The sequence below is a fragment of the Armigeres subalbatus genome, chromosome 3 (assembly GCF_024139115.2).
Source record: "Armigeres subalbatus isolate Guangzhou_Male chromosome 3, GZ_Asu_2, whole genome shotgun sequence".
NCBI classification, from domain to species: Eukaryota; Metazoa; Arthropoda; class Insecta; order Diptera; family Culicidae; genus Armigeres; species Armigeres subalbatus.
Window position 1 is genome coordinate 323,004,424 of NC_085141.1, and position 20,989 is coordinate 323,025,412.

General features: G+C 41.6%; 1 protein-coding gene across 5 annotated transcripts in view; it reads right to left on the reverse strand.

Moving 5' to 3' along the window:
• Positions 1-20,989, reverse strand: part of LOC134225484 (neuropeptide SIFamide receptor-like) — a 734,184-nt gene that overhangs the window by 467,956 nt on the left and 245,239 nt on the right. For 2 of the 5 annotated variants that reach the window (XM_062705588.1, XM_062705587.1), the window contains exon 1: positions 14,786-14,884. The exons of the other annotated variants lie outside the window; for them this stretch is intronic. In XM_062705588.1, the coding sequence (XP_062561572.1) occupies positions 14,786-14,798 (13 nt within the window). In that variant the 5' untranslated portion in view covers positions 14,799-14,884. Of the gene's footprint in view, positions 1-14,785; positions 14,885-20,989 lie in introns of those variants that run through there. 5 annotated transcript variants of the gene reach the window in all.

A 20,989-nucleotide genomic window follows, 5' to 3' on the forward strand; every position in this document is an offset into this window, starting at 1 on the left:
AAGACACATCAATTGGTTCTGAGGACCCGCAAAAGGTTAAATTTTGTTCCCCTGTGTTATCACACTGATCCCGGAGGCCAAATTAACTTCTCCTGCCTAATGGGCCAACCATGAATCCGTGTAAACTACTTCCGGGGAAAGCGCCAGCAAAGCGACTTGTAATCGACAAAGCGAAACTACAAAGCTAGTCAAGTTAAAATGGTTCCCTCATTGAGAGGCAATCCTCTCGTGTATGATGGGAACCGACCCGGTAATCTGGGGTAGGATTCGCAACATGATGGCAATAGCAAGTAGGATGGCAGCTGAAAGCGAGGACACTTTTATTTTTATTGCTGGGAAAAGCTTTGAATTGTCATCTGGCTCTGTCTGTAGCTGCCGGGCGTGGCACTCGCAGGACAACTTTTCCTATCTTTACATGGTTGGGAAAGGCTACATCTGTCTGCAGATGGCAGATGCGATGATGAGTTGTGATGAGATTGTGTGTTCTGTGCTGATGTGGTTTGCGGTTCTGGTTTGATGTGATGAAGTTTTTTGATGAGGTCCGCCCGGACTGGAGGAACCAAGGGAAAGTGGGTTGACTGAATTAACTTGGCAGTGTAAGTCACGTCACTGTCAGGATTATCATATTTGACTTGGAAACGAAGAGGGAGAAACAAACTGACACAAAACAGGTGATTTGCAGACTTGGCTTGTTATACTGTGACCAAAGTAAGAGAATCATCATGTTACTGGGGACAGTTTCGTTCAGCGTAATTGCACTTATTTCAAATGTGCACGACGTCAAACGTATAAGAAAAATAGGTCTATATATTTGCCCGCGAAACCTATAAATTCAAAGATAGTTTCATCTTGAAATGTTTATCGTTTTATAGTAAAGCAATAACTGTACCAACTCTGTGATAACTAAACTGTCAGTGGGCCACAAGACTCACAATATTTGCATATTTGCAATTAACATATTCATCTAAAAGTAACGATGCTGGATAATACGAGAACATCAATAAATTACGAAACACTTGGAGGGTTTCCTGAAATGTGGCAATCCAAACAAAATTTTAAGATATTTCATACAAAAAGTTTGAGGAGGGGGGGGGGTTCAAAATGATTAATTAATGTGCTACGTAATTAATGGATCTATCCTATGAGAAACAACAAAATGGGAAACAAAATTTTATTATTTAATTTTAAGTAAAGATCTAACTATGGTGGTATTGAATCATTTTTGGGCGTCAGTTTCCTTTGATTTGCTACATAACTCGGGGTATAATCTAAGTAATAGAGATGGCTTCGACACATTTTAAACCGATTCCACCTATTCATAGGCAAATTGATGGGCCCATAAGAGGCAGTTTATTGCCCATAAATTAGGGCTCGTGCTCAGATGCATGTAATTTGAATGGATGCTAATTATTCGCCGCAGCAATTTATTGCTGCATGAGCTGGAACATGGACAATGTGATGTAAATTTTTTTTATGGTCACCGTCTCTAGGGAAGTTATTTTACGGAGTAGCAGGGTGAACAATGTCGACAAACAAAATGAACATTGCTTTAACAGGCCAACACAACTCCGAATTGTGCACCAAGTTGGATTCTACGCAAGGATACGTACCGCGTTAAAATCTACATAAATGATCAGCCGCATAAAAAACGAATAAATTTTGAAATCTAGTAGAAAGAAGAAAGCAACGTTAAAACGGTAATTGTATACTCATGTGATGAGAATACTTAGATTTTTGTAATTTTAACTGAGGATTTGTATTGATTAATACCTTAATACAATTTCAATACATCATTCCACGCCGAGCATCCGTGCGAGACAGTTGTAAGTCCGCGTACGGTCGGTTTCTTTTTCGTTTTTTTCCGCAAGTTCAGGTTTTTACCGAACATTTGGTGACTCCAAGTCCTTGAGTGGAAGTGGTGGTCGATTTTTGCAAAAAAAACGCATAATTTTGCAACTTCATCGGCGTCCATCGTCATCAGGCGCAGGCATCATCGTCCACGCCGACAGTCCCATCACCATCATCATCCATCGTGCGCCTCCACCAACGCAGACGCTGCCGTGCCACCATCCTTCGCCCAGTTGCAGGGTTGAGTGCGACACGAACACCAACAACAACGTGCTTGGCTTCGATCGCGCCACGGCGAGTGACCATCCGTCCAGTGTGTGCTGCCAGAACCGTTAGCCGGCGACACAGCAGTGTAAACGCAAGTAGGGTAAGACGGTATAATATGCCCCCCTAAGGCAACTCCTTGATAACTTTTTACTTTTCCACGCAATTTATGCAAACTTTGTGTTATTTGGTAGTCCAGGAATTTGCAAATGCATTGCCCGTGAGTAGTTATATAAAAATATTACACATAACACGTAAAAAAGCTTTTTCCTAAAGTCGTGAAAAAATTGATTTAAAAAAGTGCCAGGGCAATACGCCCCACCTTAACCAAAGACGTTTCATAGCCTTTTATTAGTAGGATAAGACGGTATAATGCGACCCACCTGGCCAAAACGCCCCACTTTGATTGCTAGAATACTATAACCAACTAAGGGTCAAAATCAGTTGATACCTAGAAATATTTGTAAAACCGTCATCCTATGTGAATATGGGAGTATTTTTGTATTACGTAATAAAAATAATAGAAAAATACAAAAAGTTTTGATATAACCTTCAATGTTTGTTTGCTCAACATTCTGGAGCGACGCTTGTCACGATCTGCAAAACTTGCACTGGAAAACTCAGTTGGGCAACCAATAACTTTTCTCAATGGTTAATATGATATGAAATTGCTTCCATCTTCAAAAATGTAACGTTTTTCAAAAATATGTTTCACTGGTCAAAACGCCCCAGTGTAGGCAGGACGATATGCCCTTACCAACTGGACACAAGCGCGGCGAGCTTACAGCAGTTGCTACCAAATTATATGGAAACTATTGAAATGTAATTCAAACCTGCTTAAATAGACTTATGTTGGTTTTTTAAAGTCAAGCACATAAGGATTTGTAAACTTTTTATTATGTACCATTCTGTCGGTCCTCGAATATGGTAGTTTCTGCTTCCAGTCCGCGGCTAAAACACACATGCTGAAGCTTCAACAGATTCAGTACCGCTGAAACCGTATCGCGTTAGGTTGTATGGATTCGACTTAACGATGAGCCTGGAAGAACTTGCGGGAGTACTGCCGCTGGCAGATTGTTTCGCGGAATTATCGCTTCGTTGTGAGGTTCTCAATCCATTGGTCATTGACAACTTCGAGAAGCTGCTCGAACAAAACCCTCAATCTCGATTCATGAGTATTTACCACTGTTATATGACGCTGGAGGTAAGCCCATCTTCGGTTGACACCAATCGTGCTAACTTCAAAGACTCCTACAATTCCTCTGTTACTTTTGATCTGTTCATTAAGCAGGAGGTTCATGGAATACCCAGACTTCCTTCGTGCGGAGGTCATACCTCCATTTATTGCAAGCAAATACGGGCATGCCAGCGAAGAGAGAAGCATTTTTACAGACGGGTCAAAAATGAATGACTCCACTAGTTTCTATGTTTTTAACGTTTTTCATAGCGCCTACTTCAAGCTCAAAGAGCCTAGTTCCGTGTATACTGCTGAGCTAGCAGCTATACACTATTCACTCGAGCAAATCGGATTCCTACCTCCTTACCACTTTTTTATCTTCACCGACAGTCTAAGTACCTTGGAGGTTGTTCGGTCAGTGAAACCGGTTAAGCACTCAGCGTATCTTCTGTATGGGATACGGAAAGCTTTGAGTGCCTTATCACAACGGTCTTACACAATCACCATGGCTTGGGTCCCTTCTCATTGCTCGAACCCGGGAAATGAGAAAGTGGACTCTTTGGCTAAGGTGGGCGCTACGGAAGGTAAAATATACGATCGGCAAATCACCTTTGATGAATTTTTCACATTAGTTCGTCAGGAAACCTTGAACAGCTGACAACAGAAATGGACAAATGGGGAGCTGGGTAGATGGCTGTATTTAATTGACCCGATGTTCAAAAATTTACATCTGAACGGGCTAAAGATGCACTTGTGAACATGATACTCTCTGGCGTATACAACAATGATTCCTATGAAGACTACGAAGGTTTTAATGAGCCTCAAACTAAATTCGTAAAGCAGACTGGTATTTGGAGCTTTCTTTAAGGAATGGTACAACAATACTAACACCAAAATATTTCGTCCCTCCAGCCGGACGCGATAAGAAAGGAAATAACTTTGTACTTCGAAAGTAGAATTGGGGAAGTGGATTGTCATATATTCCAATACTGGGAAGACAAGAAGCATTATTCTATCCACAAAGCTTCATTGAAACTCCCACTGTTATCAAAGTCGGTTCCATCTGAGAGATTGTTTTCAAAATCAGACCCGTACACTATTCTCGAAGTAGTTTGGATCTCGAATAAGTAACCCGTATTACATTTCTTCATAATGTAATTGTGTGGATGATTTTAAGAAAGCGATGTAATAAAGCGGAAACTTGTTGTTTTTTGGTCATATTATTTTTTTTTTTTAATTTATCGGATACGATCCGATATTTTGAACCCGATATATCGCCGATACCGATATAACACCAAATAAATATCGCCGACATACTCCATTTACTGTAAAAGAGACCGCTGTAGAAACATTGTTTTCGTGTCGAACAGTAATGGACTTTCTGCGAAAAAAGAATTCCAGCTAGGAACTTGACTGCGCAGTATATGAAACCGTGGTGGCTCCAGCGATGTTATATGGAACTTAAAAAGCTATTCTTACAAAATCTAGCAAGACGCAACTACGAACGTCAGATAGTACGAGACATGACATCACATTGCTGCTATCAATGAACTTAATTTACAACGGCCAGATGATATTCTAAGAAAAGGTAGAGAACGCAGAATTACAAAAACAAGAACTATTGTTGGGATCACGTTTTGCGTGGTCAGATAAACAATCCACTGCGTGCGGCATCCAATCTGTGTATTCACTGTTTTCGGCCGTGTCTTATTCAAATAAAGTTTATTGCCTAATTTCCGGGTATTAACCATCTGTGAAAAAGTGAAAACGAGATAATCGCTTGCAAAAGTTTAGCATGCTTTTTCTAGGCTAGATGTACCAGTTGTGGCTATAGCACCAGTTGCCGCACTAGTGCTTTATATACCAAATGGCCAATCAAATCACCGCAAACCAAGTTCATATCGATAAAGCACATTCATATAATACGATAAAACCTTTGATCTCCTCCATTTTGCTTAATTTTTGACGTCCTTTGCCAGTTGTCGTTGTCCTTTACCAGTTGTCGCACTAGTGGTTCCTATTTGGCCAGTGCAGTCTTTCAGCTCATCGGCGAGCACATTGCAGTTCCACGAATCGAACTTTCAATCCCCAATCCCACGGACATCCGTAGTTTTCGAATATGCGCCCTACCGCCTCATTGTATCTGCGCCCCCTTAAAAAATAGGCGACTAAGTAACTCATATTTTACGACGACAGGGCTGCTACCAGAACGAGTTTCGTTTGGTAGCCCCATACGTGTGCTTGGGCCTACATTTTCTTTATTTTCTGGAAGCGCAAGTTTGTGGGTTTGATCGAAAAATTAATTCCGTCCATTTATTTGCTTGAGTTGGTTTTAAAATAAGGTCCAACCTTAAAAAATGTTCATCCATTGGACCAGTGGCGTAATCAGAAAATTGGTTTGGTGGGGGAGGGGGCGGTTTCTGAACATTTTTTTAATTTCAGAGGGTTTAAAAAAAATTCTAAAAATTTTATCACTAGGGGGGGGGGTTTATGTCCATAACCCTTCCCCGTGGCTACGCCACTGCATTGGGCAATTGTAGCATCTGTAACAAAAATACATCTTTTTTTAATGCAAATTTCATAGTTTTCTATGCGAAAATAAAGATGTTCCGCACGCCAATGAAAAAAAGTTTAACAATTGAATAAAATAGTTAACATCTCATTCTTTCATCGTTTTAACATTTTTTTACAGCTCTCAAATGGACCAACGATTTCAAATCACTTTTAGAGTGAAATCAGTAGTGATTCAGTCTCGTTGCAAACCCTCGAACACCATTTTAGTTTGAATCTGAGGTAAAATAGAACAAACTCACTGGCTTCTCCAGCAGTGTTTTATTCATGTTTGAAATTTGTTTTCCATTCAATGAAACTACTATGCTGCTGGTAAGGCTGTACATAAAATGACGCATTCATACACCAAAACAATTGAAAAATAATTGAATCTCGCAGAAAATAACAGGTGCAGTTTTAATTCATTTTCTAAAATTTACTCACCCAATGTCCAAGTATTCAACCACATCACTTCCAGTTGCACAAACAATTCAATTTCTTTATGGGTGCTCCCGCTTGCTCAATACATTTTTTTCAAGGGTTAAAATCCAGCAGGATCGCCAAATGTGGAGTTCATCCTGACTGTTGGCAAGCGGGAGCCACCCCAAGTAACATTTTGAGTTTTATCATACTCCATTAGCAGTTTTGGAGAGCAAATTTTGAAGACTAGCAATAAAACTAAGATCTACATGACAACCTCTTGAAGACCACTACAAGATTATGTTATGACCAAGTGGACCACTCTTGAGAACGTCTTCAAAGCAAGCTCGAGGATGTTATTAAAGCTGCCATAAAACCGCTGTCAAAAAAGAGAATTTCTCTTTTGTTATTAAACTGGAGAAAAGTGAAAATCGTAGGAATGGAAGAATGACAAAAAACAACATTCAATGGAAGGATAGAAAACAACATTCATGAATATGGATGTAAAATAATATGGAATCATCGGAAATTGGATGCCCCAGAACTCGCTCGCGTGCATACAATTTTGGTGCGCCTTCGAATTTCTGGTGAAACCAGGTAAGAAAAGCAGTTTATTTAAATGCGCCGTCGCAATATCGTGATTTACGGGAATTAAATTTGAACAAATCATAAATCAATATATTGTTTTTGTTTTACTTGTGGCATTTCGATTCGCACCGAAAAATTTCTCGTGCTCCGAGATTTGTAAATCATTTTGAAATGCAGCGGTTGCTACATAAGGTAGTGAATATCGCAAAAGATTTTTGCCGATATAAAATCAATTCTATACTACCATCATGGCTGCTACTACACCGTGGGTCGTTGTGATGGTCAAAATACAGTTTTGCGTATTTTTCAAGTATGATGAGTACTTGCTAGAATTTGCTATTTAATTCATTGTTCAAGAAAAATGAATACAATAAACGTACTGTGAGAAGATGGAGAGAGGAATCAAGTTCGATACGTGGACTCCAAGTAACTTAAATGGTACTTCAATCAAATCAACGGCGTTCATTTCTAAAGCTATGGCCATTTAGAATCCGGAATCATTTATTGTTTTGCAGCGGCACGGAAAGTGGCCGCTGCAAGAACTTTTTTACAGCGGTTTGTCTACCTAGGCACCCACTTGCTGTGGTATAAATTTCACGAAGTTTCGTGCAGCGTGTCAAAAATTATTCCAGATGGAAGCCGAAAGGAGAGAAAAAAGTCTGCACACCCACGTTGATAATCCTGTCATCATCCTGTCAAAATGGATTACGGACAGCTTCCTAGCCAAAAATTCTACATGGTGACGGCACGAGGAGTAGTTCCTGCGAAGTTTAAGTTTGCTTTTTGGACAAACTTGAAAAAAAAACGGATGATTTTGGCAAGGGATATGCAACTGTGGGGCAAAGACCTAAGTGTTTGTGGCGAATAAGACGATGGACTCGAAGCTGTACAAGAAGGGATGTCTCAAAAACCGCGGTCGACCTTCCATAAAGCCCATAAATTTTTTTTTTTTTTTTTTCTTTATTAAAGTGATTTTTAAGATGGTACAAAGTTCATCACTTGAAAGCCCATAAAGGTCCCGTGAAGTTTTGGCCAGATTTGGCGAGTTGCCACTACAGCCGGGAAGTCATCCAGTGGTACCGCGATAATAACGAAGATTTCATCGATAAAACATAAATCCACGCAACTGCCCACAGCTCCGGCCCATCGAGACATTTTGGGCAGTAATGAAGCGGAAGCTTGAGAAAAGTGGAAAAACAGCTCGGGACGCGACTCAGATGACCAAAATGTGGAACAAATGTGCCAAGGAAGTTGACTCCGGAGGTGTGCAACTTTTGATGAGAGGAATAAAGAAGAAGATGCGAATTTTCACTAGAAACAAGAAGAAATTATTTGTATCAATAATTTTTCCTTAAAGTACAATGAATTACCCTTGTTTTGATGTATTAACCTTATTTGTGCGTATATCCGTTACCGAGATACAGATGATTTTATTATTCCGGATTCTAAATGGACATAGCTTTAATTCAAACTTTTAATAACTATTTAAGGCCGTTACAAATATTTAACTAACATTTTGTCCTACTGGTCTCCGAAAGGTTGGGCTGCGAAATGGTGAGTTGACATCCGGGAAGGGGCGCCTAACATAGCTCTGGTCCTCACAAGTTCCAATACTCACGCTTCCACGGGTCTTCCGATGACAACTGACCGCCAGCCAGTGGCGCCGGGAGTGGGTGGGACAAGTAGGGCATGTCCTACGCATGAAAATACCTAGGTAGGACAGTCGAAGCATTGTCCTACCCATGATTATGGTAAGAACATACAATATGGATAACTTAAAGATCTAATACTGTTTCAATTTCTATATCGAAAAAAAATTGTTTCAACGTTTCAATGTAATTCAGAGGTTAAACTGACAATCGTGGAGGTTTTCGGGATTGCGAAGATAAATCTATTCTGAGAGGCTCTTCAGAGTCTGTGAGGATTTTTTTCCTATTCCAAAAAGTGGTCAATGATGTATTGAGATTTTCCAAGAAGTCTTGAAGTTTCTAATAGTTTTTGCTCTTCCATACAACTGTAGAAAATTTGCTGAAAGTACGTAATTATTTTTGCTAGTTCAGAGAGGCTCAGAGACAAACGAATTGAACAAACGTTGCATATTTTAACAAGGGTATAGTTTAGCTTAGCCTGACTGTACTTGTCAATGGTTGACTTGTTCTATTTTCTCAGTCGATTCATTGACTTATTTAAGGTAAACTTTCCTAAGGAACCCATGTTGGTTGAAGCCTCTAACTATTTTAAAAATCGATAACAAAAACCGAAGAAGAATCGATCGAGAGAATACAAATTTTTGACGGGAAAGGTCAATTGGTGTTATCCAACTGAATAATTGGGATTTACCACATATTTTTGATGTACACGTTTAAGTGCCACTCAAATATAAAACAAGGACGACGCCAGTCAGTCGGAAAAGGAGAGGAATGTTAGTATGCAGTTACTGTTCTTACTAGAGACCGAGAAAATGTCTGCATCCTTGCAATACAACCGAAAATAAATTTCGTCAACTCTGTAGGGTATATTTATCTGAATCTACACTTCCATCGAGGATCCACTTAAAAAAGTGATGTAGCACTAATGTGATATAGTCCTGTTAGACCTCCTGTCTATAAGGCAGAAGCTGCAGTCACTAGACTGCCGAGGTCGTCTCCAAAAATTGAGAAACTAAACAAGGATATGAGAGAACAATTGCAGAAATATGCAAAAATAAAGTAGTTTATGATGATTGTAGCACATCCGGATGTGTGGTAGCAAGCCAATTAGAAAAAGAACTCTGAAAGCTTCTTAGTTTAGTTAATTGCTTGGAACCATTGTATATTTTATTGACTTTACAGAAAACTATACTTAATCAATTTTGGAAATTCGTAAAGACGTTTGAAGACATACTTCTTGGAAATGTGCTATAAACTCTGAAAATGCAATGATTGGAGTTTCATAACTTATCTGAGGATGTCCGAAAAAATCTCTTGAAATCCGAGAGGATCTCCGGAAAGTCCCTGAAACTCTCTAAAAGTATTCTATAGATTTGATAATACAGTTTTTGTCCTACCCACGTCTCGGAACGTGACGGCGCCTCTGCCGCCAGCTAAGGGTTGCGTACTTAGCTGGTAGTGCAGCCTGGGCACTGTTGTCCTTCTGACATCAGCTAGAGTGAGAGGGTGCGTCCTGTGGGGTCTGCCTAGGATGTGGTGGGGTTCGACAGTGGGCTCTGTTGAACTCCTATAAAAAGCTGCATGTGTCCCCAAGCAGGCCCTATCAAAGCGACCGTGTGCCGCTCAAAGCGCACTAGCCTAGTCCTGGTGTTAGGTGAGACTTTAAGGTGGTTATACAACAAAGCCACAAATCGGCCATCTTGGAAACCACGTGCTTTTTCTAGTGATTTTTCCAGAGCACGAATTGAGAGAACCACAATGCCCATGGGGATGAAACATCCGTAAATCGTTTGCTTACTCATGCTTAACAATCGACTTTAATTTCAGCATTGTACGAAAATTATTACGCTAGGTTTGAACTTTTGATAATAGGAGTAGAAAACCGTGTGGTGAATTTGAAATTCACCACATGGCTTGATTGTATTATCACCTTAACCCTAGCCCAGCAGGGTAAATTGGCACAACTTGCCAATGAGGCACGCCGCATGAAGCTTGAGATCCTGGGACTGAGTGAAGTCCGTTGGCCAAACTTTGGAGAACACAGAACGCCGTCGGGACAAGTTCTGCTATACTCTGGTTTACGAGGTGAACACGCTCCCCGGCATCGCGGAGTTGGCTTCCTACTAAGCGCTCAGGCACACTCTGCGCTTATGAAGTGGGAACCTATAAGTGAAAGGATAATCGTTGCCAGATTTAGAACACGGGTCCGAAACCTTACTATAATCCAATGTTATGCGCCAACCGATGCTGCCGATCTGCAAGACAAAGAGAACTTCTACAGTCAACTCAATGCCGTCGTAGATAGAATTCCGAAGGGTGATATCAAGATCTGTTTGGGCGACTTCAATGCGAAGATCGGATCCGACAACTCGAACCATGAGCGCATTATGGGACGCCATGGTCTCGGAGAAATGAGCGAAAACGGAGAGCTGTTCGCAGAATTTTGTGGTAACAACGACATGGTGATCGGGGGATCGCTCTTCCCTCATCGACCGGTTCACAAGGTCACGTGGGTCTCCCGTGACGGCTTTACAGAAAATCAAATCGACCACATCTGCATCAGCCGAAAATGGAAACGGAGCCTTCTTGATGTACGGAATAAACGTAGTGTATATCGCGTCTGATCATCACCTCCTCATCGGCGAAATACGCCTGCGCATTGCGCGGATTCGTCGGCAAGAGGAAAAAGTTGGACGACGATTCAACACACGCCGACTGGAAGATGCCACGGTGAAACGGTCCTTCGTTGAAGAACTGGAGACGCGTGCTGCAGATATTCCGGAAGGTGGCAGCGTGGAAGACCAATGGACCGCCATCAAGAATGCCTTCATCATGATTCATCACCACCAGCGAGAACAATCTGGGCGAACTACGCACCCAGAGAAAACAGTGGATCACCGATGAGACCTGGAGAAAGATAGAGGAGCGAAGAGAAGCCAAAGCCGCGATAGAGCGATCGAAAACCAGAGGAGCCAAAGTCTTAGCCCGTCAACGATACGCTGCTCTTGAGAAGGAAGTAAAACGCTTATGTCGACGGGACAAGCGAGCGTGGGCAGACTCTCTGGCCGACGAAGGAGAGAGAGCCGCCGCAACCGGGGACATTTGCCTCCTCTGTGATATCTCACGACGCTTAAGTGGGCCGAAGATGAATGCAACGATGCCTGTGAAAGACGCGAATGATCAGTTATTGACCGACCCAACTAACCAGCTGAAACGCTGGTTCGAGCACTGCGAACAACTTTTTCAAGAGCCAGCCAGGCCATCACCACCTCGGCATGACCTGCCTAGGATCCGACGTATAACACGCGTCAATACCGAAGCTCCATCACTGCTAGAGATTCAAACAGCCATCCAAAGCATGAAATCGAATAAAGCCCCAGGGGTCGACCGCATATCAGCCGAGATGCTCAAAGCTGACCCCATGACATCCGCTCAGGATCGTTTATTTCGTAATATCTAGGACACCGCAACTTTCCCGGTCGACTTGATGCAAGGTATCTTAGTGAAGGTGCCCAAAAAGGGTGACCTGACTGTATGCGATAACTGGCGAGGCATTATGTTGCTGTGTACCGTTCTCAAAGTTCTGTGCAAAATTATCCTAGCCCGGATTCAGGAGAAGATCGATGCGACTCTCCGGCGGCAGCAAGCCGGATTCCGTGCCGGAAGATCCTGTGTGGACCATATTGTCACGCTCCGCATAATTCTGGAGCAGGTCAACGAATTCCAAGAGTCCCTTTACTTGGTATTCATTGACTACGAAAAAGCATTCGAACGTCTAAATCACGAGAATATGTGGAGCGCCCTGAGACGCAAGGGAGTTCCTGAGAAAATCATCGGCCTCATCGAGGCACAGTACGAGGCCTTCTCGTGTAGAGTGCTGCACAATGGGGTCTTGTCCGACCCTATCCGGGTCGTATCTGGTGTGAGGCAAGGATGTATTCTATCACCGTTACTGTTCCTCATCGTAATCGACGAGATTCTGGTAGATGCGATTGACCGTGAACCAAACCGCGGGCTGTTATGGCAGCCTATAACCATGGAGCACCTAAACGACTTCGAATTGGCGGATGACGTTGCACTACTCGCGCAACGGCGCTCTGATATGCAGAGTAAGCTCAACAACCTTGCCGATCGCTCCTCCTCGGCAGGTTTACTCATCAACGTCAACAAAACCAAATCGTTGGATGTAAACACGGTGACTCCTTCCAGTTTCACAGTAGCCGGGCAACCAGTGGAGAATGTTGAAAGCTTCCAATATCTTGGTAGCCAAATGGCGTCAGACGGCGGTACCAAGATCGACATAGGCGCACGGATAAAGAAAGCAAGGGCTGCCTTTGCGAGTTTAAGAAATATCTGGAAAAACAGGCAGATAAGTGAACGCACCAAAATACGAATTTTCAACTCTAACGTGAAATCTGTGCTGTTATACGCTAGCGAAACATGGTGTGTATCAGTGGAGAACACTCAATGGCTGCAGGTGTTCATTAACAGATGCCTGCGGTATATAATTCGGGCCTGGTGGACTCACAACTGGATCTCAAACAACGAGCTCCATCGTCGTTGTCACCAGAGGCCGATAGCAACAGAAATTCGGAATCGGAAGTGGGGCTGGGTCGGCCATACTCTACGTAGGGGCGGAAACGAAATCTGTAAACAAGCATTAGACTGGAACCCAGCAGGACATCGCAGCAGAGGCAGACCCAGAGGCTCATGGTGGCGAAGCCTCAATAAAGAAATAAAAGAAGTCGACCGAAATCTAACCTGGCAACAGGTTAAAGCGATAGCCGGGCAACGCTCAGGATGGAGATCTTTCAAGTCGGCCCTTTGCACCACCGGAGGTGTACAGGACCCATAAGTAAGTAAGTAAGTCTCCGAAAGGTCAAGGGGGAAGGATAATAAAAAATTAATAATGAAATGAATAAAAATAAAAAATTAACTCCTCGGATTTGTTAAAGAATGTTTTGAAAATCCTCAAAATTATCCGAATTTTATTTTGTTGCCCTCTCAAAACATAATTTTTTTGTAAAAAAAATCCGAGGGGAGGGAGACAAAATAGCTTTTAAATATTTGTATCGGCCTAATAAGCATCAGATAAAACAGTTTCTGTCTGACCTTTCTGCTGTTTGTTTTGATTATGCGTTCTCTTTCACGATGTTCAATTTTCATTTTCGCCATTCCTCGTGCTGAATGGCGTCTGAACTATTTTTAATGTGAACGATCTTCAAGCCATCAAGCTACAAATTCATAAGTGTTCAGGTTATATGTGGGTCCGGGGTCCACAATAATTGCAATTGAAGTTAAGCTTCCAACAGCGGCAGTAGAACAACTCAAATATTGGTAATCGCACCATTTGTTGCGTGTTTGTATTTATACTATCTTAATTTAACGGAAATAAAATGACATATTCGGTTAGTTTATTCGATCTTCATTATCTATTTCATTCTCAGGCGTGGCATTTGACATATGGATTTTATTGTCAATAAACAACAAAATTTCAAATATGTGAATGCCCAATTTTCAAAGTTTACGTATTCATTGTGGGGGAACAGCTCCTGGATTTCATCTCATGGCTCCGATGTTCATCTCATCAAATAGGTATTTGATTTGCTTCTTATTTTTGTGATTTTCTTCAGCAGTGAGCACGCATGTTGACAAAAAGAAGCGACGAAATTAGTGCCGTTTTTCATTGTTTTGCGATGAGATGAAAATATGTTCAGTGAGATGGAGATCGGGACATTTCCCCTATTTATTGTTTTCTTTGTTTAAGTTTTCGAGAAACTTGAAGCAGAAACATTATAATAGAAACATTTGTTTTTGGCCATTCGGTTGGCCATAGTGCATGAAGTTCAACATAAACATTATGTTCTTGTATAATCCTATTATAAACCTATAAAAAACCACTAAGTTTTATGGAGGTTATGCGTAAGACAAGTCTATAACCAAAATATCCGTTTTTATTACAGTTTTCAGAATTGGTTTTATTGGAGTCCTCAAGATAATCATTAGCCCATTCATAAGTTTATGAAGCTTTTGACATTTGTGGTTTTATTGGACGTTTTATTATGGTTTTGGAGATAGCTATAAGTCTTCAAACAAAGCTAATCTTACAGCATTGAACAAACCAGAGTTAAAACCGTCGAAAAACTTAAATAAATCCATTAAGCCTTGAAATTGTTACTTGGGACTTGGAATACCTTATCGTAGGGCAAAAGACCCAATAGTGGAGGAACTAAGCACCTTCCAACACAGTTTCAACGCCTACAATGGATATACATTGGCTTTCACTTACCTTGAGTGTGCATATAAAGGTTTATCTGCTGTATTTTGTAATCAACAAGCTCCCATTGTTGAACCACGTTGATTTATCAATGATTTCACTCTCTAATCACTACACCAATTATTGGCACACTTTTTCAGTAGTTGCGGTATTTTTTTATTTGTGTTCCTATAGTTGCGAATCGCATTGTTTTCATATGGGACTCGCCACAATGGGAACACTACCGCAACTATTGGTACAAAGGCGAGAAAATAATTTTACGTTTACTAACCAATTGAAAAGATATTCTGCATGTATTTTCATTTCAATCTTGTTTTTGAATGTCAAACAATCAAACTACAATGTAGGTTGCTGCGTTAAATGCGTAGATTCTGCATAAAATACACTACCGCAACTATAGGTACACTCGCAACCATCGGATCACTTACCCTACTGTTTGTTCACTGGCTGTGATGGACGACACATTCCCCGATTGCTTTGATTGCTGATGATGTTTCTCTAAGTTGTGGTTCACATTGGGCCTACTTCGATGGTGGCAATTGAATATATGATTTATGTAGTAAACGGCATATACTGTTTCACAGCCACACAACAGTTAGTTGCTATAGCAGGGGCCCTCCTTAGCCGTGCGGTAAGACGCGCGGCTACAAAGCAAGACCATGCTGAGGGTGGCTGGGTTCGATTCCCGGTGCCGGTCTAGACAATTTTCGGATTGGAAATTGTCTCGACTTCCTTGGGCATAAAAGTATCATCGTGTTAGCCTCATGATATACGAATGCAGAAATGGTAACTTGGCTTAGAAACCTCGCAGTTAATAACTGTGGAAGTGCTAATTGAACACTAAGCTGCGAGGCGGCAATGTCCCAGTGGGGGATGTAATGCCAATGAAGAAGAAGAAGAAGCAGGGCAGGATTTATCCGGATAGGGGACCCAAAATGTTCAGAGGTTGGTTTTAGTACTTAAGATTTGGAGGGCCCGGGGCCACGGCCCACTCGCTACATCACCCCCCTAAAATTCCGGCCCTGGTTGTTAGGCATCGTTGGGTTTGTTTCACTCTGGTAAGTAATGCCACGCAAGTTTTCCGATAGATTTTGCGAACTGCGGAAAATTGGACTTCTTTCAATCGAAGTAATGCGCAATGCAATATACGATCCAAATACTTTCATTATTCTGCCACTAGAAAAAGAAAACTCACACCATTGCATCTGCTAACTTTTTATTGGAAGCTTTCACCATGAACGCTGTGATACGAATCGCCAATCCAGCACGATTCTCGAATTCTCGATACACAACGGCAAGGAAGTCACATAACGAATCAACGGTTCACATAATGAATACCTACGAGAGGAGGCTCTTTTGAAACAACACACGTCCCTTAAAATTGATATCATTATCAGGATATTAATTGATATGAAAATCATAAAGAGCCAGTCTCCACTGTGCTAGCTGGAATTTAATTAAAAATTAAGGAATGTGTGACACGGGAAAATTTATTACCATCACGAGGAATTCTTTTCCCAAGTATGCAGATTTCCAATGCGATTGATTGAATTATGGCTATGTTTATCACTAGATGATGTAGCGATATTTCATTCATGATGTAATTCCGATTCATCGAATGAACTTGCACAGATGAGATGAAAAAAAAAACTATTGTTAAATAAGTACCAAACGACGGAATACAACTTCCTTAGGAGGGATTTATTCGCTGACTTCATCTCTCCGGGAGATAGTGCTTTATCACGGTCACGTGTCTCGCAGGCATCGCCCACTTCCGGCCTCGTTGAGCTGCTCCCTTCCAGTGAGCTCCGGAACGGGAAGCTTCAGCTACAGTTCAGATACTTGTGCAATTGTGGGCTGCCTGTTCTGCTCCACAAATAAGACGCAATGAAGACAAGCTCCTCGCGGTGGAATGGAACCGTAGTTGCGTTGGTTGAATCCTTCCAAGCAAATAAAACTTCAACAGATGGAATTTTCAGCTGCATTATCAAGTGCATCGAGGAAAGAGCAATGGCTTCCATTGTTTCTCCACCACCCGCTACGGTTCGATAAGAATCGAGATTTTAGTCTTATCCAGCCTGAACGAACGTGCTCCGAACGAAGCTAACAAATCCGGAAAGATGTTGACAAATTGAATTTGTTTTAGTTCGAACAGTGAGCAATTGGCATACATAGAACTTCCGTCGGAGTGCGATAGTCTTTTTCGGTGATTTAAATCTAATTCGTAATGAAATCGAATGGATATGGAGTAGGTCTTTGGAGAAATAATAATGAAGTCATTCCATTTTGAAGCTAGATTCAGTGCCTGAGCGAAATAGATTAAGGCTCTATAAACCGTAATCAATCCGGTAATGACGATGATTTCATTCGAATCCGCACTAATACTAATAAAGTTTTGAACTAAATTCAACATTCTGGGGCTTTTCACGGACTTACCCTCCATCATAATATATTCATGGCATTTCCACATTAATTTTCCACTTACCAAAACTAGCAATTACTGAGGAACTGCTGGAAAAACGCTGAAAACTGCGTTTTTCCTAAGCCGATATTCTTATGTTCATCGAACGCATACTAACGTTCGAACGTTCGAATCAAACACATACACACTCACTTGATTTTTCACTTGATTGTTTTCCCATTCTTTCCTTGATTTTATTACTCCTAAAACATATTCACTACCTGAGGTTCACATTTTTCTTCAACCTGGACTACCAATGAATTCACTTCACGCCCAAAAACTGTCGAAAACTGCTTTCCAAAAATCGAAGTGAGAGACAAATTTGACGATCGTATTGTGAATGCAATAAAATGCGGAATACTCAAATTCACTAGCGCAATAAGTGGAATGGTGAGTACAAAATCTACGCGATGCAACTTCATTCATTCCGAACAATACAACGTATACGCCAGCCAACACGAAAACAAAGATGTGCATACACAAGAAAATAATCATCTCTTCATCGTTGCCAGATTTATTTATTGGAAAAAAACATTGATGTTTGTCGGATTGAATAATAAAACCACAAATAAATATTTAAACATGCTATGTAAGCTTCTGTTACATTCCAAGTGGTGAATAAAAAAATTTAAACCGATATCTACCCATATATTTGATATACCGTGAACATGAGTTATGATATAAAATAAACATTTCGTCAAGTCTGGCAACATTACGCATCAGCTGGCATATATTTACCACCCCATTTCCACCCACTCCAGTTGTAAACAACATTTATTTATCGCTGCCGCACTTTTCCGTACCAATTGCATCACTATTACAAACAAGTGATACAGTCATTGATTTTCAAAACATTGTGATGGAGCCTTGAGCCTTAAACCAATTTATTCCATTCCAACAGATGTTTCACGCAATTGATTTCATTTATAACTGTGATTATAAAGCTGGTCTTAGTAAGCACCACTTATAGTAAGGCGGGATGGATGGAATCGGCCCTTAAAGTTAAATTGAACGGATCTGCTTAAAACAAATCACCAAACCCTTCAGAATTCACGATTTTAATTGCATGAGGATTACGATTCAAACTAATGAATTGCATAAAGCTAACCCTCTCGTTCCGAGAAAGTAAACCACCCAAACGCAATCCCGATGAATAATTCCACAACATTTACATGCCACATTATGCGATGGACATAAATGCATCTTGACCGTCACAAATCCAGAAACCGAGCCCTGACAAAACCAATCTGCCAACGAGCCATAAATCAGACGTCCCTCCCAGAAAACTAAATACTGCTAAGCTAGCCGCATGGCAAATGGACTGAATAACCGGAAAAGTCGTCGGGACGACGACTGGTTGTTAAACGTCTGTTTGATAATACCATTTCGTAGCGCGCCAGAACAAATTCTGAACATAGGTACATCTACCGGACAGTACCTTCGTCGTCGGGTTCACCCATTTCCGGTGTCACTGAGAGAAGCGTGGATCCAGAGCTGGCAACTCCATCTCGACAGCAGACTGGTTGAGCAGCAATATTTTATAAATAATTCATATTCCACTGGTGCTTGTAGGAGGCGAACCAAAACGGTTGAATCGTTCTTCGCATCATCGTTGGTCCGACAAGAGCCCCCCGAAGCCACAGGGCGGGAAGCTGATAGATAACAAATATACTTTTATGGTTCAGGTTCTTATATTGCGTCCGTTGGTGGGGATTTTTCTTACCCTTTGGACTGTTTTAGGGAAGACTCTCTCGAAGGTAAGATGATGTTTTCTTGAAAACTCAAACAATGGTTTTACGAACGAAACGTCTTTACCTTCCAGGAACCATTTCTAATTTTACCCTGTCTGAATCGCTGTACGAAAAGTGAAGCGAAAACGTCATAATCCCACAACTATTTAGTTGCAGAACTGGATGGGATTGACAGGTAATTATAATCGATGCCAATTTTCCGTGCTGCAGGAGGATCAAGAGTTGCTCTCTAGTCGGTTGGAATGGTGTAATCATTGGTCAGACTTTCGGGAAACGAAAACGGACAGAAGAAGCGCGTGTTGTTGTTCGTTCGGAAATCAGTTTATGAAACTTAATATCGGACGAGATACTGAAGCATGACTTTCAAAATAATTTAATTGACTGCCATCAAACATAAACGGTTTGGAATACGGGAAATTTGTCTTATTAGCCTAGTTCAAATGTGTTTACTGCCCTCTAAGATATTGGCCCAATTTTGTCACTCCCCGATTAAGTCTACATCTTGATTTTTAACACGTTCTCGGCTTGATCTTACTTATCAAGTCCCATTTTTCCTAATTTGCATTAGAAACAGTTGTAAGACAAAAGGTCTAAGGTTAAAAGGTCGAAAGATCAAAAGTGTTGACGAAGCCATTGGGCAGTTTCGCACTCGATGAAGTGAGCTTCGTGTACGCCCTTCGCAATAATCGTCTGTCATGTGGTGACAGCTAGGGCAGATTGCCATTGGGCAAAAATACATGGAAAGAGTTGAAGAAAAGCAGTCAGCATTCAAAGAAGTTTTCCTAAAGCTAAAGCCAGGATTTGCAGAAATGGCTCTCAATAGATAACGAACAACGATAAAAGAGAGGCAAGAACTGTTCCGAGCCATAACAAGCCATGATAACAAATTTATCAAACTTGTATACAAGGGCAAAAAAACAGAATCGGATAGGAATCGGATGGTGATTCTCGCTTTGTTTTTGCTTCCTTCGTGTTGGTTACTGCACAGCTGTGTAAAACAAGTTAAAATGCATCATCAGAGCCAGTGCTCCCCGCATTTGGAGCTTTCTAAAAGAAATTTATCATGGGGTATGGGTATTGCCTCCCGAATCAGTTCTCTATCATGACAGCTGGCGAAAAAAGTCTCTCGCGGTATGCTACATATCATATATGTATACAGAGATGATAAGTGAGAGACTTGTTCTTTCTCTTTAGGATTCAATCCATGGCTAAATCTAAAGCAGGAGGAAAGAGTTGGACGACGATTCAACACACGCCGACTGGAAGATGCCACGATGAAACGGTCTTTCGTTGAAGAACTGGAGACGCGTGCTGCAGATATTCCGGAAGGTGGCAGCGTGGAAGACCAATGGACCGCCATCAAGAATGCCTTCATCGCCACCAGCGAGAACAATCTGGGCGAACTGCGCACCCAGAGAAAACAATGGATCACCGATGAGACCTGGAGGAAGATAGAGGAGCGAAGAGAAGCCAAAGCCGCGATAGAGCGATCGAAAACCAGAGGAGCCAAAGTCTTAGCCCGTCAACGATACTCGGCTCTTGAAAAGTAATCAAAATGCTCATGTCGACGGGACAAGCGAGCGTGGGCAGACTCTCTGGCCGACGAAGGAGGGAGAGCTGCCGCAGCCGGGACATTCGCCTCCTCTACGATATCTCACGACGCTTAAGCGGGGCGAAGATGAATGCAACGATGCCTGTGAAAGACGCGAACGATCAGTTATTGACCGACCCAACTAATCAGCTGAAACGCTGGTTCGAGCACTTCGAACAACTTTTTCAAGTGCAAGCTAGGCAATCACCACCTCGGTATGATCTGCCTAGGATCCGACGTATAACACGCGTCAATACCGAAGCTCCATCACTGCTAGAGATTCAAACAGCCATCCAAAGCATGAAATCGAATAAAGCCCCAGGGGTCGACCGCATATCAGCCGAGATGCTCAAAGCTGACCCCATGACATCCGCTCAACTACTGCATCGTTTTTTTTTTTCGTAATATCTGGG